Here is a 20456-nt window from a genome sequence, read left to right on the forward strand (position 1 = left end):
ATAGCATCCGTGATAACATCACTAAGGAATGATCAGACTAATTATGTCTTATCAACTTCTAACTCTAAGCAGTTGGAAAAAATTAAATCTATATTATACCTCCCTCTGTTATAAGGGCCAGACAACCTGTGCTGAAGAGTTAGCTCCTTCATTGCCTCCAGTAGTTTGAGTGCAGCTTTACCAGAAAGGTCATTGACATAACATTAAAGTCACCTAGAATTGTACAATTTACGAATTGCAGCACAAAAGGAGCAGCTACCTCAATTGCGCTGGTGAATGAACTGTGGGCCTGATTTGGATTGAGCAGTGATGCATCTGTGGTCACCTCTGATTGCCTGTAGAAGATCTTTGATGAAGTCCACAATAGCCTCACCTTCGAAATCCCTGGAAATGTTGCAAAAGCAGATGCTCTATAACTGGCTTCAGTTTTCTAGGTCTTCTTGCTTCTGAGTAGAGCATCTCTTGATCTTCTGTTTGCATGTACACAGGGCGTTCAAGGTTGTCCAATTGGTTTCCTAGTTTGTTGATGCTCTTTTGGAATTTGTGTGGGCTCGATTTGAGGTTTGACTTTAGGGAACCTATTTCAGATCGGATTTTAGTCAAAAAGCATTGCATGTATTCTTGGGTGATGTGTGTTGCCGAAGTCCCACTGCTACCCTAGGGGATCATCTTGTTTGTTCGCTATGTCACATGCTGTTATGCAATACCACATGTCAGTCTCTGAGCCCTCCTTTTGGGGCTTGCCCTTAGCTCTGTTCCTATTTAGTGATAGATTATGCAGAGGTTTTAGGGTCCTAATGCAAAGCTGTTGCTTAGGTCAAGAAGATAAGGAGATCGCCACATGAGGATGGTGTTAAATAGATTTTGTCTTTCTGGAAGGTTTGAGTAAGGTGTTTGTCCCAGTGTGGAAGTGTGGCTAGAGTTTCAAAAGAGGGTTTCTGTGGGTTCATTTAGCATAGTGTCCTCAAACTCTGTTGGTAGCAATGCACAGTTCACAGTTACTTATCTCAGAGAAGGGTAGCGCAGCTATGTGTGTCAGAGAAGCATTGAGAATGGACTAGGTGAGGGGAACCGTAGAATATGTGTACAGCAGTATTCCACCAATTTTAAGAGGGGTCCTCCTGAAATAGCTGTGAGAAGGGAGTTAGGGCTGAATGCAATTGCTAGGACAAAACCCCTGTGGTACGCGCTGTTAGTGGTGGAGGCTGCACTGATTCTACTCTACACCGCCTGGCGGGGAAGCAAATCTATTCATATGGTAATGAGTAATACCAGAGATCCATCCTGGTGCTGCTATAGGATTAAGAGTTGAATCAGTGACTGCTGCCAAAAAACTAAGCTATTGCTTGGCGTCTCCTCCATGGACACCAGTCTGGTTTTGGGGAGATGTTGCTGAGTAGAGTGGGCTCTAGAGACCCCTAGGCCTTGAAGGCACTATATTCACACTGACATAATTAGATTTTTTGGCTCAGCAGTCAGTTCAGTTCAGTTCTTTATTTATTTCGATGGTTGAAAACCGTCATAAAAATGCATATTATTAAATACAACATAAAAGCATACTGAACATCAGAATTAAATTCATGTTTAAAAAAGGTTTTGTTAATACTATATACAGGCTTTAGGCATAAAAAAGAGAGCAGCACATTTCATTTCATCTCAATTCGTCCACCATCAGCCCCTTGTATTTCTTAATTTGATCACAATTTTTAGAAAACTCATAATACCACACAAGGTACGCATCCCAGTTTCTCTTTGCAGAAATAGTAGAGCAGATTTGGCATGGTCAATTTTTGATTCCTTTAAAATGTCCACCAGAAACCTCCGACGCGGGATTTTATAAAAAGAACAAAGTAATACAAAATGAAGGGTGTCCTGCGGAGACCTATTGTCGCAGCCGCAGGCACCCTTCTGCTCAATTGTTAGCGTAAAACCAGAGGGGTAAGCTAAAATATTGTGCAACAAATTGAGCCTAAAACGAGTCATTAAAAATCTCTCATGTTGACTGTACATTAAAAAGAGATACGGTTCCATGCCAATTTCATTACATACAAGCGAGTGGGCTACTACCGTGGATTTAGTAGAGTCAAGTTCCATCCTCCTGCAATCATATTTTTCCATTAATTGCTTATGTACATAATGTCTGCAGGAGGGATCCACATTTGAGGGGTCAGAGAATAACATTTCTTTGTTGATAGACCCTAGTGATTCTTTGATGTATTTCAACAAGGGGATTTGGAGCCATCTATCTCTCTGTAAACAGTCCTTGATGATCTGTCTGGTTAATTCAGCATTAGGGTTTTGACAAATTTTAAACCAGGTCAAAATTGGTCTCATTCTGATCAGGTCAGATATTTGTGGGGTACCTAGCTCTTTGTGTGTGATTGCTGCTGAGATGCTCTGGGGAAGCTTTAACAGTTTTTTTAAAAAATGTGTCTTCCTCTCCTTGGATCTGTTGCGCATCCCTAAAACCCCAGACCTCTGCTCCATAGATAGCCTTCGAGGTACTAACCGCACTATACAGTGTCATCACCTGCTCAGGAGACCAACGACCCATTCTTCGAGCAAAATTTAATATAGCCCCATTTGCCGACACAAGTTTCCTAGATCTCTCCTCAATCAGTGGGGCAAGCTTAATCTTTTCATCGAATAGGAGACCCAGGTACGGGAAGGTGGTCACAGTGTCCAGGACATGATCCCCTATTTTGAACACAAATCTCTTGTGTGGTTTCTTCCCTGCTACCATGATGAAAGACTTTGTCAGATTGACGGAGAGGTCCAGATTCTGCATGAATTCAGCGAACCCTCTAATTAGGAGCTGGAGACTGACTGCAGTTCGAGCGAGGAGGACCGCGTCATCTGCGTACAAAAGTCACCAGTCATTAACGTCGATTTGAGCAATGCAGCAGGAGAGCTGAGTAATACTGAAATGCCTTCATTGATAGTCTGTGCTGGGGCCCTGGATAAGCAAGGCAGAGAACTTAGACCCAGCTTCTCAGGTCAAGTGTTGCTCTCAAAATGACAGAGCTCCAGGGCAACCACTAGCCTGCAGGGTACAAGTCAGTGTTTGCTGGCAGTGGTCGGGGGTTGCCACAAGAGGGTGTGTGCATAGGACATGACCCATGCCAGGGTCTAGTCAGCCAAAGTAGAGACAAGGGGCAAGTTGCCATCGCAAGACCAGCAGCTTTACCTGCTTAACCCTCCTCAATCCACCAGACACAATCCAGGCCAGTCTCGTCACAGCAGCATTTAGGAGTGGGCAGCAGCAGAAGTCACTCCACTTAGGCCCCAGAGGCCTACTGTCAGCGTATCAGCACTAAATTAAGGTTGCAGTCATTAGGACAGTCACGCAGATAGCTCTTGCAGGAGCCCGGGCAGGCGCAGTGGTGATGAAAGCTGGATGCCGCCTTCAAGGTGGCGGTGGCACAAGCTACACCATTCACAAACTCACAATAAAGCCCCTTTGTGGCCCAGAGTTCCAGTTCTGCAGTGTGGGTGATGGTGAAGATGCTCTACAATAGTTGGGGGTGGTCCTGAGAGGGCCCATGCTCCTGAGGTGGAAAGTAGCTTAAATAGCCTGCGGCCAGCTACATGCTCAGCTTGGCCATGCCCTCCACAGCTACTCTTTTATATATATACATGCCCAGCTCACTAGACTCAGACCAAATTGTGTATGTATACTGGTGATACCCAATTCACTTTTATTGTGAGTTAGCAGGAGGAGAAGAGGGTTGTGCCACAAGCAACAATAATTTGCTGTTGAGTAAAACAAAAGAAAAATATGCAAGTCCCATCAGCCCTTGCATGATTACTATTGCAGGTTACACTGTACGCATATCTCTTCTTGAAGTCAAAACAAGCATGCCCAAATCAATGCCAGGAGAATTCTTAAAAACCCGATGGAGATCTCCATGTTTAAACTCCAAAACGTTTGTGAAGTTGTGAAATTAGTTAATCTATACCAATGCAAAGCCGTGAATCTCAGGGTGCAGATTTCCTAATTGTTTTCAAAATCAGGGCCAGTGAGCCTGAAAAAAGGCTCCTTTAAAGCTAGTATATATCATCCATTGCAGACCGGTGCTGGAGATCTTTGTGCTGTAACATTGCCAGTCTGGTAAAGAAATAAGCACTCTAAACCTTCTTTTTATTTATTACCCCCATAGAAAAGACCAAAAGTGTCCTTTATGCAAGTCCTTATACTCAAATCAGTTTTTCATCTGTTGAAGAGTGTACTCTGCATTCTGCCCCACCCACTCCTTGCATGCTACTGTTTTTTACTCCCAACTGATCTTTGCCTTGCAACTGAAGTAACTCATGTTTGATTTACAGTCAGCTGAAGAAAATGATACCATCTGCCCACCTCCATTTACCAACAATAGCATTGCGATAAACATAATATAAAAACACCCAAGGCAGTATCATGATCCTGTTTTTTGTGGTGAGCCTGCACAGAAGGAACCATTTTGGCATCCCTAATGCATACATTAACTCGGAATATCTCTGAGTTAGTGAATGACAGAAGAGCTTGGAAAAACAAAGAGGCAATTACTGCAATATGGTTCCAAGCTTTGTTGCCAGCAAAACAAATATGTGGCGATATTTTAATTTAATGTATGCGCTAAAGACATCGAAAAGAAACACACTCATCCCATCTATACCCAGTGCAGTGCAGAACAAGCGTTTGCAATGCAATCAGTCTCTCCTTTGGGACCTTATATGCATTTAGCTATGCAGCACTTTAGCCTGGGTGCCGAAACACCTACTGTTCTTTAAAATGGAGGGACGGTAAGCACCAAACTGCGTGACACACCAGATATAGGACCACATGGATAGAAATATTGCTTTTCAGAGGGAAATGGTATAATCCAAAGCTCTGTTTTTAATATAAAATCAGGGCCTTCAGTGGTCATATCACTGAAACACAAGAATTAAAAAATATATATTATTGTCTACGGGTGCTCGTGAAAGACAATTTCTATGGACTGGAATCTAGAGAATGCTAAAGTGAGTCTGGTATTATACTGACCTCTGCTGGTTGTTTTCTATCAAGAAAGTTAAATAGAGCAAGTTTCCAGAATTTTTTTTTTAAAAGTCCCTCAGCAGAAAGCAATTCTAGTATTTTACTGACTTCTTCTGGTCGTTTTCCATCAAGACCGTTAAATAGAGGCAGTTGAACAAGCACAAAGCAAATCTGGCATTTTACTGACCTCTACTGGTCGTTTTCTATCAAGACAGTCAAATAGAGGCAGTTGAACAGAAAACAGTCCCTAATTGGAAGCAGACAAGTCCTAGGGCTGATCTCCGAAGCTCACAAAGTACATACACATATAAGTATATACTAAAGTATATACATGAGGTCTCGAATGCTCGACCTAAAAAGTGATAATGATACCACCCCAGTTATGTATGCATTTGTATTGCAGTTGAACATCTCTTTAATCCACCTGAAATAAGTAAAGGGAATTCATTTTCACCCTAAGTTTCTCTGACCTAGGCGCTGATTAAGATGGCGGTTGGACTTTCGTATGACCGCGATCCTTTCGTAAATGGGTCCGCCCGACCGGTTGTCAGTGGCAGTCCCCCATCATCGTTATCAGGCCCTTAGTGCTTTATTTTCAGATAGTACAGCTCGGATACACTGAGCATGTTTTGCCTCTCTCTGTTTCTGGGCTGTGCTATTTGAAAAAACACAACTAACTCAGAGAAATAATGAGTTAAATAAATTCATATTAAGGCACTTGAGGCGCATAAAACTGATGCTTCACTCTGTGCTGTGCCGCAAAGCCCGTCATCATACAGTCCCAGTACGGGTACTTGTACACAACTTGTAGAGGTTTCTGAATCCCTCATTAAAGGAATTATTTTGAGGATCACCTTCTAAATTCTGGGATGAAATGACTGGCTGCAGAGCAGGAAGGATGCTGCTATAAATGTATAAATGGTTTCACTGTTCTCCTGGTGGAAAATGATAGAATGGGGGAGAGTCTCCTCAGAAGCCTAAGTAGGCCAACACAGGTGCCAAGAACAGTGGAGACTTGATTGGCCATTGTGAGTTTGGGGTCAACTTTAATTCCCAGGCTCTTAACTCCTGGGGCCGGGTCTGGAGTGTCGCCCAGCTCCTGAGGCCAAAAGAGGGAGTTCCATGGGTTAAGAACATCCGTCATGGCTAGGACCTCCGTTCGAAAGTGGAATTTGTCTGTTCGAAAAATTATGTTACATGCTTTTTTTGCTTCCCTTTTGCCTGCTTTGTGATGCAAAACTTTTTAGGTACTTTTGTTCTGTGCAAAGGCAGACTTCATGTCAGTCCTCTTGCTAATACATTATGTTGCCTTTTACTTGACCATATCTGGTTATGTCTACTTAACTAGAATAGAAACTGAGTCCTATGCCAATTCACATTTTATTAATTTTGAAAATTCATTGACATTTTGATTTGAAATAACTAACTAATTTTATTATTGCTTTCTGGAACAATTTTGAATGTTAAATAAATCTTCATGATTTTGACTTTGAACCTTGTCTGGTATAAGCTTTATTCTGGGGTCAGTGTTCTTTCGGTCTCACGCAAGGCCCGAAATATTCCACAAGGGGTGGATAAAGAAAGAGGAAAGCTATAAAATCAGGAATAGGGAATCCAAAGAGACAAGAAAGTTGAGGAGCCCATTCAAATCCCACTCTAAGGCCCCCATTAGGATGGCGGGCGGACGAAAGGGACCGTGCGCCATAAGGGCGGGGGACCCGTGGGGGCAATTAGGATGCGCCTGCCACAGCGTCGGGTGCATCCTGTATTGTTTACATTGCGGCGGGCGGTGCTGAAAAGCACCGCCGCCACAATGCTAAAGTACATGTTGTGTATTTCAAAGCACAACGTGATAGGCACCGCGCGGTGCCTGCCACGTTGTTCTTTGAAAGGCAGGGGGGGTGCACTCCCCATGCCCCCGGAGTCCATGGGGGCCCGCAGGGGGCCCCCAAAGCAGCCTCTGCATGCCTTTCCGTGCACAATACCACATTCTAATATGGCTGGCGGTGTCTGAAAGACACCACCACCTTATAGAAGCCTTTTCCGCCTAGTCGACATGTTGACCGGGCAGAAAAGCGGCAGACGGGCTTTCCGTCCGCCGCGGACCCCCCGGCCATTATAATATGGCGGGCGGGGGTCATTCCTGCATGGATGGCGGGCAGATCACCCCCGCCATCCTAATGGGGCCTTAAGTATCTGTATGCATTGATACATAGCTGTCAATAGCATGACGTCCAAAACATGCGGAAAATGAAGGCAACCCATTCTCCTAGGAAATTATCTGCCTAGAGGGTGATACATCTAATAACAGAATATTAAGTCTATCTATTGCAATAGTGCTAAGGGATATCATGGAAACTACTCAGGACACACATGTGAAGACAAAATCCTTTCACCACAAACCAAAAGTCTCTTTCAAAACGGCTCTATGTTCACATTTGTCTGGTTGGAACTAGTGTTTGTAACATTTTTTACTGTTGAAGAACTCAAAGTTCATATTAACCTAAAGATTATTATTTTAAATTTGTTGAATGTTAAAATACCCCAGATGGTACCCTGCAACTTTATTTCTATCTAAATGACCACTATAGAAAGCATGTTATCCTGTATTCAAGTAAAACTACATCTTCAGGTAATTCCTATAATGAAGATAGTAAACCAATAGATGGACTTGAGTGGCAATTTTTACAGCTGCATGGTGGTAAATAGGAAACCCTATCTAAGTAAACTTTATGAATTTTTGGAATTATCAAAAGTCACACTCATGTAGATCTGATTGACTTTGAAAGAATGGATACAATGTAGCTTACTTGTGTGGGGAGAGCCGGTGTTAAACTCGCATTTACAGTTGAAGAATTGTTGTCTCTATTAAGTTAAACTTCAAAATCAGTAGTAGCATACTTGGACTATCAACTGATCTCTAACTTATAAAAAGTCTACTGAAGGAAATAATAGAGCCTGCCATAATCAATGCATTTTAAAAATTCCCTCATATCTCTGGATTTTCATTCTGGCTCATCTTATCTGAAGAAATAGAGCACAGATGTGAGCAGTACAACGTTTCCTCAAGACTCACTGCATGTAGCACGTGATGGGTTCACAACTTACCAAGACAGTCTAACTGCAGTGGTGTCTAATAGTATACCATGTCCAAAGCAGATGTCTCTGAGTATTCTTGGATCATATTGCTGAACTGAAATTGTGCATGCACCTCAAGAGGTTAAGATACTTTGTAAACACTTAAGCTGTCTTTTTCACAATGCACTTCAAGTTCCGCTTGTACTACAATTATCACATTTCCACCTTTATCAATCCTTAGGTAAGGGGGCCGACAATGGTGGCAGATTGTTTTTAATAATAACAGTACCTCACTTAAGGAATTTAACTCACACCCCACTATGTTGTCAACTGTGACAAAAACTAAATTATATAGTGGTGTTGTTTACAGCCTCAAATTGCACAAATGACATGTGTTGCATTCTTACACATAAACTTGTGTTGCACTTGAATCATTAATTGTTTATAATAAACATATTTGCATATGTTTTCCTTTCTACAACATATATTTATTGATGATTTGTATTGTGCACAACGTGTCTTATTATCATCACCTTACTTAATGATACTCATGTATCTTCCTAAAATGGATTCTGAAGGGCTGAGGTATCATTGTTGAAATAGCGACCTGTGACTTGCAAACAAATACAAAATGTAATTTCTAAATACTCCCCTTTCGACCAACATTTGAAGTATTTTATATTTAGTCCATTGACTCTGTTTTAACAAGTACCAGGCAAAATGTAAAATAAAAAAAAATTATTCCATGACAAAAAATAACTGTTGTTGGAAAATCTTACTTTGGATGCCTTCAAGTTATTATGTCCGGTAATTCCAGAAAGATTTGCCATGTCAGAGAAGACTTCAGTGATGCCAAGTTTCATAAGCACCTCCCTTAGGTCGCTTGTAGCTGAGATTGAAAACTTCGGCAGGTGTAAGCTGAAAGTACTGTTAAAAAAGGAAAATGTTTTAATTACACGTGAGCCTTTATATTCAACATCAATTGGCATTTTGGAAAACTTAAGCATCCGTTGGGTGAGGTTGAAAGGAGAACATTTTAAATTATCTTAAACATGAATGGCTGCAAGATATTTGAATTAAGCAGGTCTGTAGTGGGCCCAGGTGGAAAATGTAATTCTGCTCACGGAATTTGCGGCATTGTTTGACTCTGCATTTCTCTTGTAACACGAAGCTCTAGACTGTTTCTGCCAAATGCCGCATGGCAGAATATTCACTCCTGTGAGGCTGGGGAGTGAGCACAAAACTTGGCATCCCCAAGCGCGATTTCTGTTTGCTAGGAGGACTTACAGAGAGATATCCTAACACAGGCAGTCACAGGCTTAGTCACTATCGGAGCCCTGTTTCTTGAGTAGATGTTCTACGTGAGTGGCAGTAACATTCTTATGTACAGTGTAGTGCTGTTCTTGCTTACTTGTTTGCCTTGAACTTGCTACCGGCATTAAATCGCAGCGTGAGCAGTAAGATGTGCACATGTCCACAATTGTGGCAGAACTTTGCGGAAGCTTGAGGAGGTTTGTTTTGAATGAAACTCTGTGGAATTCCACAGATTGAAGATCTGCAGATTCAAATCACCCCTAGTCTCAAGTCTCGTAAAGGCTACATTTTGTAGGGGTCCCGTAGAAATTCCTGAATCATGGGTACCACTCATTCTGAGCTATGTTCCCTGTAGGGTGTACAAATGCACGCACAGGCACACCCTACTTTTCCCAGCATACAGGGTCTCTGCTGGAGCATGCCTCAAGAAAAAACTTTAACATTTTTTAAAGCAGTAGCAAGATTGAAAGCTTTCTCTAATTTTTGCAGTTTTATATAACACAGATTCACCCAAAAGTATTACAGCTCTTTACATGAGCACCAGTTAAATTACACAAGATGATGTTAACTTTTTTTTTGTCTCAGCAAGGTTCAATGATTTGTCCAGAAACACAGAATGTTGAGCCGACATTAAGACTCACACCACTTTTCCCCATTCCAAAGGCGGCAGCTCTGGCCAAATGTCAAAATCACCTCTACATCTCATGTTTAGGTCCATCGTTAGTCAAGACTGTTTGATTTTATTAAAATATTTATAATATACTTACATATAGGGGCTTTCAGTATCTCTCTTCATCCGTCAGTCTGTTGTGTGTCATTCATATTTTGCTCCGGCTCTCCACTACTTATTTCCTGAGGCAGTGGGTCAGCATACTTAAGCCATTTTGAGTGACTGCATCTTGCTCTCTTACAAGCAGCACAACAGCACACAAGCTAGTTCCCTTCAGTGTCAATATTTTAGTTTTTCCCTAATGTTGCCTTTGTGTTTAAAGACTAATGTTGTAGCAGTATGCTTCTGCTGCACATTCCATCTTTATCAGATCCTATTTCCTGCAATTCCTTTTGGAGTGTTTGAAACTGTATTGTTATCCTCTTTTTACTTTTTTTCTCTCCTTCCTATTTTCTTTCTTACTTCTTTCTTTCCTCCGTGCTGTACTTCTTTTTTCTGTCTTTCTTCCTCTTTCCTTTCTTTAATCATCATTTTTCTTTCTTCTTCTTTTTTCTTTCTCTTCCCTCTCCACTTCTCTCTATCTCCTTCCATATTTTCTTCTCGCGTTCTTCCTGCAGCCAAGGCCAGACTGACTGACCTTTTAAGTACCTATCTTCAGTTCCAGGGAGTGTTTTTTTATTATAAAATATTTTTTGCCTGATGCAAAATACTTTTTTTCTTTTGAGATGGATGAAGGCCTGTGTACTCCTAAAAAAATTAAGATTTTTAAAAACTATTACTCAACAAGAATTGCCTGACGACTAGCGGTCAGCACCAGACCTGTTGTCTTTGCCAATGCTTGTTCTAGGTGGGCAGTACAAAGGATCTTGCTGGCACGGGAGCAGTACTCCTGCTCCATAACTACTGGAAAGAGAACACTTAAGGAGGGCAGTGGAACTCAGGGTTCAGACCGTTATCTGCAGAGCTGCTTACTCCCCTCCCTGGAGTGAAGTGCATTCTATAATGCAAAACACAAAACCAAGAAAATCTGCCTGCTCTGATAATCAAGACGGGAATGCCTCAAAAAAGACACACGGATGAAAATAACATGACACTACCCAGGGAAAAGAAAACTGGGCTCTAAGTAGTATGGGCACAGAAGCCAAGGACAGAAGCCAAGTGTATCAAAAAATTAGAAATAATGAATGGGCACACCCAACTCTCCACACATAATAAGCACATAAAATGAGGAAGAATAAAGAAAACGCTAGTGCTGATTAGCAAAAAGAAGAGTCACTTGTAGTAACGCACAGAAAGCCATATAGTACAAGGCCAGGATAATACAAAAAAGGGCCGAAGATAACCCCAGAAAAAGACCAACAATGGCCTTTTAGGGAGAGAAGGAAAATGCACACAATAAGGGTAACGCATATTACGGTTTGTAATTTAAATTGACACAATTTGAGTTGTCTAAAACTGTGACAGTATCATGTCCAAATAGAATATTCTTTAATAAATGGCTGTTGGATTCCTGACATTGCATTGTTTGGTGTTGTCCCACTCACAAGGATCTATTGAGCCTTACCAGAACTCTTTCAATTCTTTTTTGAGGCATTCCCGTCTTGCTTATCAGAGCAGGAAGGTTTTCTTGGTTTTGTGTTTTGCATTTCCCAAGTTTCCGTGCCTCCTCAGAGGCCCTCTTTCCTTTGTGGACTTGTAATGTAATTGCACCTAAAAGATTTCATAGCTTTTTTCCTCCTTTCAATATTGTTGTTGCAGGGATTCTGTTTGGAAACAGAGCTATGTTTGGGACCACAGGACCTCAGAATGTATAGACTGAGGAGCTTATTTACAAGCCCCTTGCGCACCAGGTGCGTACTTTTTTCCCATATTAAAAGGGTGTCACACTATGCTAAGCACAGATTTTTAGAGTAAGTGTTTTAAAGCCACGCCCCCAAGTACACTGGCCACGCCCCTTTGAGAGACCCCCCCAGTTTTTTCATCCCACTTAAAGCCCTGGATGCACCTCGTTTGTGATTTCCAACATCAATTCTACTGGAGGCTTGCATGCTATTATTTTGAAGTGTATACTCCAATGGTAAACAAACAACACTGCAAGACACGGAATGAAAGGTGATAATATTTAAAAATGTCACAGGCCTTGGTTGCTAACAACTATCTTCTTAAAATGATTGTCAGATATTGGATTTCATAATTCATGATTCTGAACTTCTGCAGTTTGTCACCTAGCTTAAAAAGTATGACTGTTGAATTGTGCTTCAGGTCAAATGGGCTCTGATTTAAATCTTATTATTTTCTGTCACTAGTCTGTGTATCTTGCATTAACTTCACACAATGACAAAGCTACCTCTGACTGTGATCATGCTGCTTTGTTGCTTACTCGCTTGCTCATCAAGGTGCATATTTTGCTACCATCAGCGTCAATTATTTATTACAAACACCTACATTTGAGTCAATATGCACATCTTGTGTTAATTTGCAAACAAATCCTTGATGTGGGAAATAACGTGGCAAATACCTCTAATTTTGGTAGCTCTCAGGCTTGCATGTTTAGTGAGTTAACTGTCTTCAATGCACATGGCTTTGGCTGCAGTGCACAAAGAACATTTTAAAAAACTCATTAGAGAGACCATCGGTACTCCAGAGCAAACACAATCCAAATGGTCAAGGTGGGGGATGTGTTGATGTATGCATATATCTGCGCCTTTGAGCTTGCCTGTCTGCCTCTGCAAGCACCTTTTAGTTGGTGTTAACGACATGCAAATAATGTAACAGAGAAATGGGAAAATCCAAACTGAAAAAAATAAAAATAGACTGAAAACACCATTCGAAAAAATCAAAGCAACCGTAAATGCAACGTGGATGCCTTCAGGATCTGCTCATGGATCTACATATGCTCAGCATAAACCAAACTTGGTCCAAAAGCTAGTAACCGTGGAAGAAACCAATAGATTAGACAACATCGGCAACAGTTTATAGTAAAATAGGCTGACAGTTCCAGACTTGGGCCCTTATTTATGAGGCCTTGCGTCAGTTTTGAGCCGCCGGTGCGTCACTTTTTGTAACGCAACAGCGTCGTAAAAAATGCGCCTTGTTGCGCCATATTTAAAAAGTGACGCATCTAGGTAGATGCGTCACTTTTTAAACCCCTGCGCCACATTATACCTGCGTCAGGTATAATGTATGCAGAGGGGGCGTTCCCCCGCAAAAAGCCTCGTAATAGTGACGCAGTGAAATCTATGAGATTTCACTGCGTCACTTTTAGGACACTGTTGCGTCAAAATCTTGCGCTGCCTCACAGCAGGCGTAAGACTGACGCAAGCCCTTTCACATGGGGCTTTCCCCATGTGAAAGGACGCATTGCTGGAGTTGCATCACTTTTGTGACACACTCCAGCAATGCGTCACTTTTGCGCTTACAGATACGTCAGAAATACTGACGTATTTGTAACTCCTTGTGACATGATGCGTCATACATTAAATATGACGCATCAGGAATGTCGCAAGGAGTGCGCACTGAGAAGTGACGCATCACTGCTTTCACGCAGCGATGCGTCATTTCTCATAAATGAGGCCCTTGATCCCTAGTCCTGAGTCACTGGGACAAGAGTGATGTGATGTTGGGAACCGCAGCATGTGTCCACTGTATGATGCAGAATCACACATTCTATGGAAATCCGACCATGGGCAGATTATCGCACAAGCCAGTCTTGATATCCACATGTAATTGTTGTATACCGTGTAAAAACAGTAGATCTCAGCAGCATTAAAGATGAAATATTTACACTCTTCTGGTACAAATATTCCTCAAAATGTAGCTGAAGCACACATACCTCTAGCTACACTTTACTTGCAAAGTGCTGCTCAAAATGCCACAGATTGCACAGTATAGTCTGTGATTTTTTTTGCTACATAAGTGCACTATTATGGACCACTGCAGGGCACTTGGTTACTTAAAAAATAGAAGGTGTAGTAGAGTAGTCAGCGAAACATATATAGCACTGTAGAGTAAGAGTCTGGATATATACTGATATATAGAATGTAACAACCATAAAATATGATGCTGTCTTTTTGCTGTAGAAAGTGACCCTGATCGCAACCTTGGGATATCCTTCTAAGGACTTTAGGCCCCCCAAGAACCCAGCCAGGCCCCCGGGATGGACAGTAGGGCATACTCGCAAATGCGCGCGATGGTGACACCGTTCCCTCAATGGCCCGCATGCTGTCCACAGTTTGGCACAGGTTTAACAGAGTGGTAGCAATGTAAAAAGGGCTCGCGAACCACTATGTATTGTTCTCTTTATTGCGCTGTGAGTGGAAAGGGTTTCGGCATAAACATTGTAGCACCATGACAGGGCCATGTCTGGAAAGAGTGTTTTGGAGTATAAGGTAGCACTCAGTAGTGCATGGACTACAATTCCCAGGATGCCATCTGTGTTTGGAAGGTTGTGTCAGCACAGCAGCCATCTTGGGGGGATGCAGTATAAAGACAAGCCCTTCATATGCTGCTCATTATTGCCTGAAAGTTCAGCGAGTGAGGCTGCTTTGGAAGTAAGGGTGCACTTGCACTAATTTACAGCAGCCTATGTGCTAGACAGTACTGTAGCTCACCCTGAATGAGCTTGTCTTTGCACCAATTTGTAGATGGTCTTCTGCTGAACAGTACTTGCTGATGTTTGATGGTGATGTCTTTGATGGTCGAGGCTCCTGAATAAAGGCCTTGGCATTTTGGTTTTTAGAAGTTGAACCGTAAGTGCAAATTGTGTACTAAGACTAGAATAATAATAAACTCGATACAAGTGATGACAGCATTGTAGCTCGATATAAGATATAGAGTGTGATGATATATAAACAAGGCAAAGTGTTGATATTGCATATAACCATGAACTGATATGACGTTATCATGTTATCATGGGTGGTGAGATGAATCACCATTCGAGTTGAAGAAGCCCCCTGTGATCAACCAGTGAATATATTCGTGGTATGCTTAATCCCATTAATGTGACGTCATTGTTTAATGGATAATCTGGAGTAAGGAACTTGCTGAAATTTGGGTGTCATGTTAAACCCTTGGGATCTCCCTTCATATCAGTGGAGTGAATGAAAGACACAAGGAGTTTAGGGATCATATCCCAGGTTCCCTTACAGTTCAAATAGGGAAGGAAGGGAGGTTAGATTATTAAGAAGTTGAGACAATTGCTCTAATCCTTTCTTTTTTCCCTTATATATCCCTCCCACCAGTTCCCAACCCGCCCTTCCCTTTCCTTGCTTGATCATCCCAACATTCTATGATATACTAGCCTAGAGAATTGGGGCTGTCGAGAAGTCGACCTTTTTGATAATTGTGCTGATCCAGAGGATTGCCAAAATAATGAGCCCACAACTGTATATTCCTCCTGGTCAACTAGACATTAACATGGCCAACACCATGAAGACTTTGGCCATGGTCCAATAAGATGTGGCAGCCATAAGGGCAGAATCCGCCACACTGAAAGACAAGGTAGAACTAATGCAGTGAAACCATTTTGAACTTAGATAAGGACGGTTTACCGGGGCTCAACCTAGGTCTCCTGGGTGGGACCATCATCACAAAGGCTCCACCTGTTTTGGTGGACATTCCCACGCCCATCAAATTGGCAGGCATGGACAGATTTCACGAGGATGTTAATAAGGTACATGTATTTTTTATCCAAAACTACTTTACATGTCGGCCTCGAGCATTTCCTGCAGCACAATCCCATGTAGCATTCATGATTTCATACTTGGAAGAGGATGCCACACAATGGGCAGTACTGCTGGTACATGGAGATGATCCTATTTTGTATAATTGGGATTAATTTTGTTTAGAGTTTGAAAAGGCATTTGACCATAAAGCCTCCACATTTTGAGATGACAGCTGTTGGAACTGAGACAAGGGAACAAAGGGGCACATGCATCAACCTATTTAGGAAGTGCAAACGGTGCGAATCGGTAAATTCGGCCGTTTGCACTTCCTAAATATGTGTTTGGGATGCATCAAGCATTTTTGAGTAATTCGGTATTTTTACCGAATTCCAAAAATGCGATTGCTTTTAAGGAATTGCAAATTTGCGATTCCTTAAAAGCTATGCATCATTTAAAAAAAAAATTGCGATTATTCAAATTGGAAGTGCAAATTACCACAAGGTTCAACCTCGTGGTAATTTGCGAAATTGTTTAAAAATGCATTTTTTAAACTGTCCAGTTACAGACACACATGTCCTTAGGACATGTGTGTGTGAAACATGCACTTTCAAATGCATTTCAGGGGTGTAGGGGGGGGTCCTTTGGACCCCCCCCTGCACCCATGAAATTTTCTAAGTGCCACTCGCAATTTGCTACTGCCTTCCAATTGACTACATTGATTCCTATGGGCCTCTAGGCCCATAGGAATCAATGTAATGCCATTCCTTAATTGCACTTCGCAATTAAGGAATCGCAATTTCCGAAAATTAAGAAATCCTAAAAACTTTTAGGATTTCTTGATGCATAGCATTTTGCATTTCCTAAATAGCGATTCCTTAATTTTCGCTATTTAAGAAATGCAAAATCCTAGATTGATGCATGTGGGGGTAAGACCTGAAAACATATCATAGCACCTTCCAATGCCTCATTGTGGAAACAGATTGGCTGGAGGCAAAGAAGCAGTGCTTTATCATCTAGGTTTGCGTGATGAGCTGAACAACATGATAGCTCAAATAGATCCCCAGCCAAAGACTTGTTCTGACCTCAAAACCACAATTTGAGAAAAGTAAGGGGTCCATGACCGTTAAAGATGTGCCACCAAAACCCATGGAGATTGGAACACTGCATGCATCTCTTTTAGAATCAAAAATGTTTTATTCAGCAGTGACATATCATTAAACACAGCTGGGCTGCCTACATCCACCGGCCGGCAGAGCGTAGTTTGAAAACATTGCAACACAGCCATGGGGTCTACATCCCGGAGGGCGACCCGGCGAAGATAAACTGATGGCCAGATGGTGCAACCAATTTGTGTGCTGGTGCTGCTTTTTATAGAAAAGGAAAGGCAAACACCAACAAAGAAACAGAAACCTACCCATCCCCACCAACCCCCCCCCACCATGGACCCCCCTTTCCCCTCCCTCCCTCCCACTCTGCATCAGCCTTGCCCATGCCTCCGACTCTGCCTCTGCCCCCCACCGCGTCTCCGCCCTCATAAAGCCATTCCGATCCCCTTATGAACTCGCCTTTTCCGGTTCCAACGGGATAAGCTGCAAAACTTGCAGGAACTTGGGGCATGTTACCTCCCGCATATCCCGTGACAGCAGATGTATAAATAGTTCATATAGCTCTGCATATGTCTCCCCCTTGCCATCCACACAGAGGGAAAGCCTCTCCATACCCAACAACAACCAAAGCCGCCTAATCCAATCTCTCGGGTCGGGGGCGGCAAGGGAGCGCCACTGCGCAAGGATAACTAGGCGCGCGGCCAATAGAGCTAGGGCTATCTGCCTACCTCGCAGGGAGATCAAGAGGAACGCTTTAGGGTGAGGGAGACCTAGTAGCACATGCTCCGGGGCCCTGGGAAATGCAATACCAAATGCGTTGTCTATGTCATCCAGAACCACCTGTCAGTAGCGCACTAGCTTGGGGCAGTGCCAAAGCAAATGTGTCAGGGTACCCGTCGCACCGCAGACCCGCCAACAAAGACTCGGGCATTTGGGATCCCACTAGTGAATCCTAGCCGGTGTATGATACCAGTAAGACACCATTTTGTAGGCTGATTCGGCCCCAGCCACATTAGTAGCAGTGTGGTGTGCGCGATAGTGCACCCTGTCCCATACTTTGCATGTCAGTGGGTGGCCCAACTCTGTCTCCCATCGAACCTGCGCCTTGGTGTGCTGTGTATGTGGACGCTTTATAATCAGGGCATAGAGTTCGGAAATAAGTCTGCGTTCATCTTTCTTAAAGACAACCCAACGCTCTAATGTCGTCATGGGGCGCGACATGTCCGCCAGGTTAGCGGGCAGTGAGACCCAGTGAGCGACCTGTGAGTAAGGGAAGGCATCTGACTCGCGCAGCTCAAAGTATTCTCGACGGAGGGAGGAGAACGGAATCAGCCCCTCTGGTTGGAAGAGGTGGCCCACTCTCTTACAACCCAGCTCCCTCCAGCGCTGAAACACCGGAGAGGCGCAGCCCGGGGGAAACTCCGGGTTGTCCACTATAGGCGTCAGAGGTGACGGGAAGGTGGTCCAACCCCGCATGCATGCCAGCCTATCCCACGCAGCCATTGTAGGGGAGGTAACCGGCAATGAGTATAAGCCCCATGCCCTGTGTTTACGTGGGAGCCATGGTTCGCGCCAAATGTTGGGGCCCGCCACCGTCTGGTCCATAAAGAGCCAGTGCTTGCTGGACATTGGCCTATTCCACTCGAGGATGAAGCACAGGCAAGAAGCCTGATAATATGCCTCTACACAAGGGAATCCCAGACCCCCCTCGTCTCGGGATGCTGTCGCCCGGGCGAACACAATTCGGGGACGCTTATGATTCCACAAAAATGTGGTGAGCAATCTCTGCAATTTCTTCAGGGCTCCCGGTGGAGGGCACAGGGGCAACATCTGGAAGAGATAGAGGATACGCGGGAGGATCGTCATCTTTATCGCTGCCATTCGGCCGAACCAGGCCAGCTGCAACTGGGACCAGTCCGCGACAGATTTGGCCATCTGTTCAAGAAGGAGCCTGTAATTGAGGTAGACAGTCTGCGGGATCGTGGGTGCTAAACGAATTCCCAGGTAGGGGATGTCCGTGTGAACCCACTGGAAGTCAAAGTCCCTCCGAAGATCTCGAACATCCTCCGCCGGCACAGAGAGATTGAGGATTTGGGATTTGGAGAAGTTAACCTTGAAGCCGGCTACTGTCCCAAACTCCTGGAGATCGCGAGAAAGGTGCCTCAAAGAGGAATGAGGTTGGGTGAGTGACAAGATCACGTAGTCAGGGTAAAGGCGCACTTTGTGCTCGTCAGCACCAAAGCGGATCCCATGTATGGCCTCATTGTCCCGAAGGCGTTGAGCAAATGGCTCCATGTAGAGCGCGAAGAGCAGGGGCGACAGGGGGCAGCCCTGTCGCATCCCGCGCATGATGGGAAAATGCTCCGATCGGCAGCCATTGACCCTCACCGCCGCCCTAGGGGAGGCATAGAGGCAGCGTACTCAGTTGATATAGGTGTCTCCCAGCCCAATTGTTTTCAGGACTGCAAACATGTATGACCAGTCAACTCGGTCAAACGCCTTCTCGGCTTCTATTGAGAGGAAGAAGGCCTGTGTACGGGACCGGTGCACCGAGTCCATCAGATGTAGTAGCCTCTTGGTGTTCTCACCCCCCTGTCGCGTCGGGACGAATCCCACCTGATCAGGCTCAATGATTCATGCATCTCTTTTAAAGGAAGAGATTGCAAAGGTGCAAACATGACTTTTGTTTGTATTTTGGATGAAAGGCCATTTTATTAAAGACTGTTTGTTCGAACCAAACAACAAACCCTATCTACCATAGGTTGTACTGGAACCAAAAGACAAGGAGCTGCCTCTGGAAAACTGATGGACTCAAGGGTGATATAAGGGGAACCCTTGAGCAGCTATACCATCCCTTCTTTAAGCTCTAAGCTTGCCAATAATAATGAAAATCTTATGTTGTTTTCCAGTTGCGCATAAAAAACCTGTGGAAACCCCCGGAGGGGATGTTGGATTCAGGACCAGCTGAAACTTTTATAGGCAATGTCTTGGCTCAGGAACTACAACTCCATCTCATGAAGAAAGGCAGGCCAGAGGCCATCTTGGCAGTGGGTGGGAGTGAACTTTTCTCCTGTCCAATCTGTTTCCATAGCACTGAGTTAAAGGTAAAACAAGACAAGGTACACTGTGAAACATTGCAATTTAGCATATTCAGTGCACCATACTATGGAAATGTAAGGGTCCCGATAGCTGAAGAAACACAATTCTGCCATTGATTGAGTAGCAAGGACAATACAATTCCAATCTCCATTTTGTAAAGAGCATTGATTACCTCAGTATCCCACAGCCATAGGGCACAAGTGAGCTGTCACAAAGAAGCCACGGCTGCTGAGAAAGATATGGTATTACACAGTCAATAGATTGAGTTCTGGGATGTGTTTAGTGTCCAATAAGCAGAGCAACTCCCACCACACCGGCATTACTATTGCAAGATTGACTTGGTTCAAGAGGCAATAGTGCCTTCTGGAAGAATGTATGCCCGATCAGAAAGCCAAAATGAACATTTATGATGCTACTTAAACAAACCTTTAGGTAATGGCTTCACCAGGCCACCAGCCACTTTGCCCTTATTTTTTATATGCCCTTGTTTTTTATCTGAAAAGCCAATG

The 20456-nt window shown here is 43.4% G+C and overlaps 1 protein-coding gene across 1 annotated transcript in view; it reads right to left on the reverse strand.

Moving 5' to 3' along the window:
* The window catches only part of LOC147690126 (alpha-1-antitrypsin-like), a 136835-nt gene that overhangs the window by 13572 nt on the left and 102807 nt on the right, over positions 1-20456 (reverse strand). The window contains exon 4 of the mRNA XM_086937727.1: positions 8875-9022. Within this exon, the coding sequence (XP_086793853.1) occupies positions 8875-9022 (148 nt within the window). The remainder of the gene's footprint in view (positions 1-8874; positions 9023-20456) is intronic.

This window comes from Lissotriton vulgaris, chromosome 9 (genome assembly GCF_964263255.1).
Source record: "Lissotriton vulgaris chromosome 9, aLisVul1.2, whole genome shotgun sequence".
In the NCBI taxonomy this organism is placed as follows: Eukaryota; Metazoa; Chordata; class Amphibia; order Caudata; family Salamandridae; genus Lissotriton; species Lissotriton vulgaris.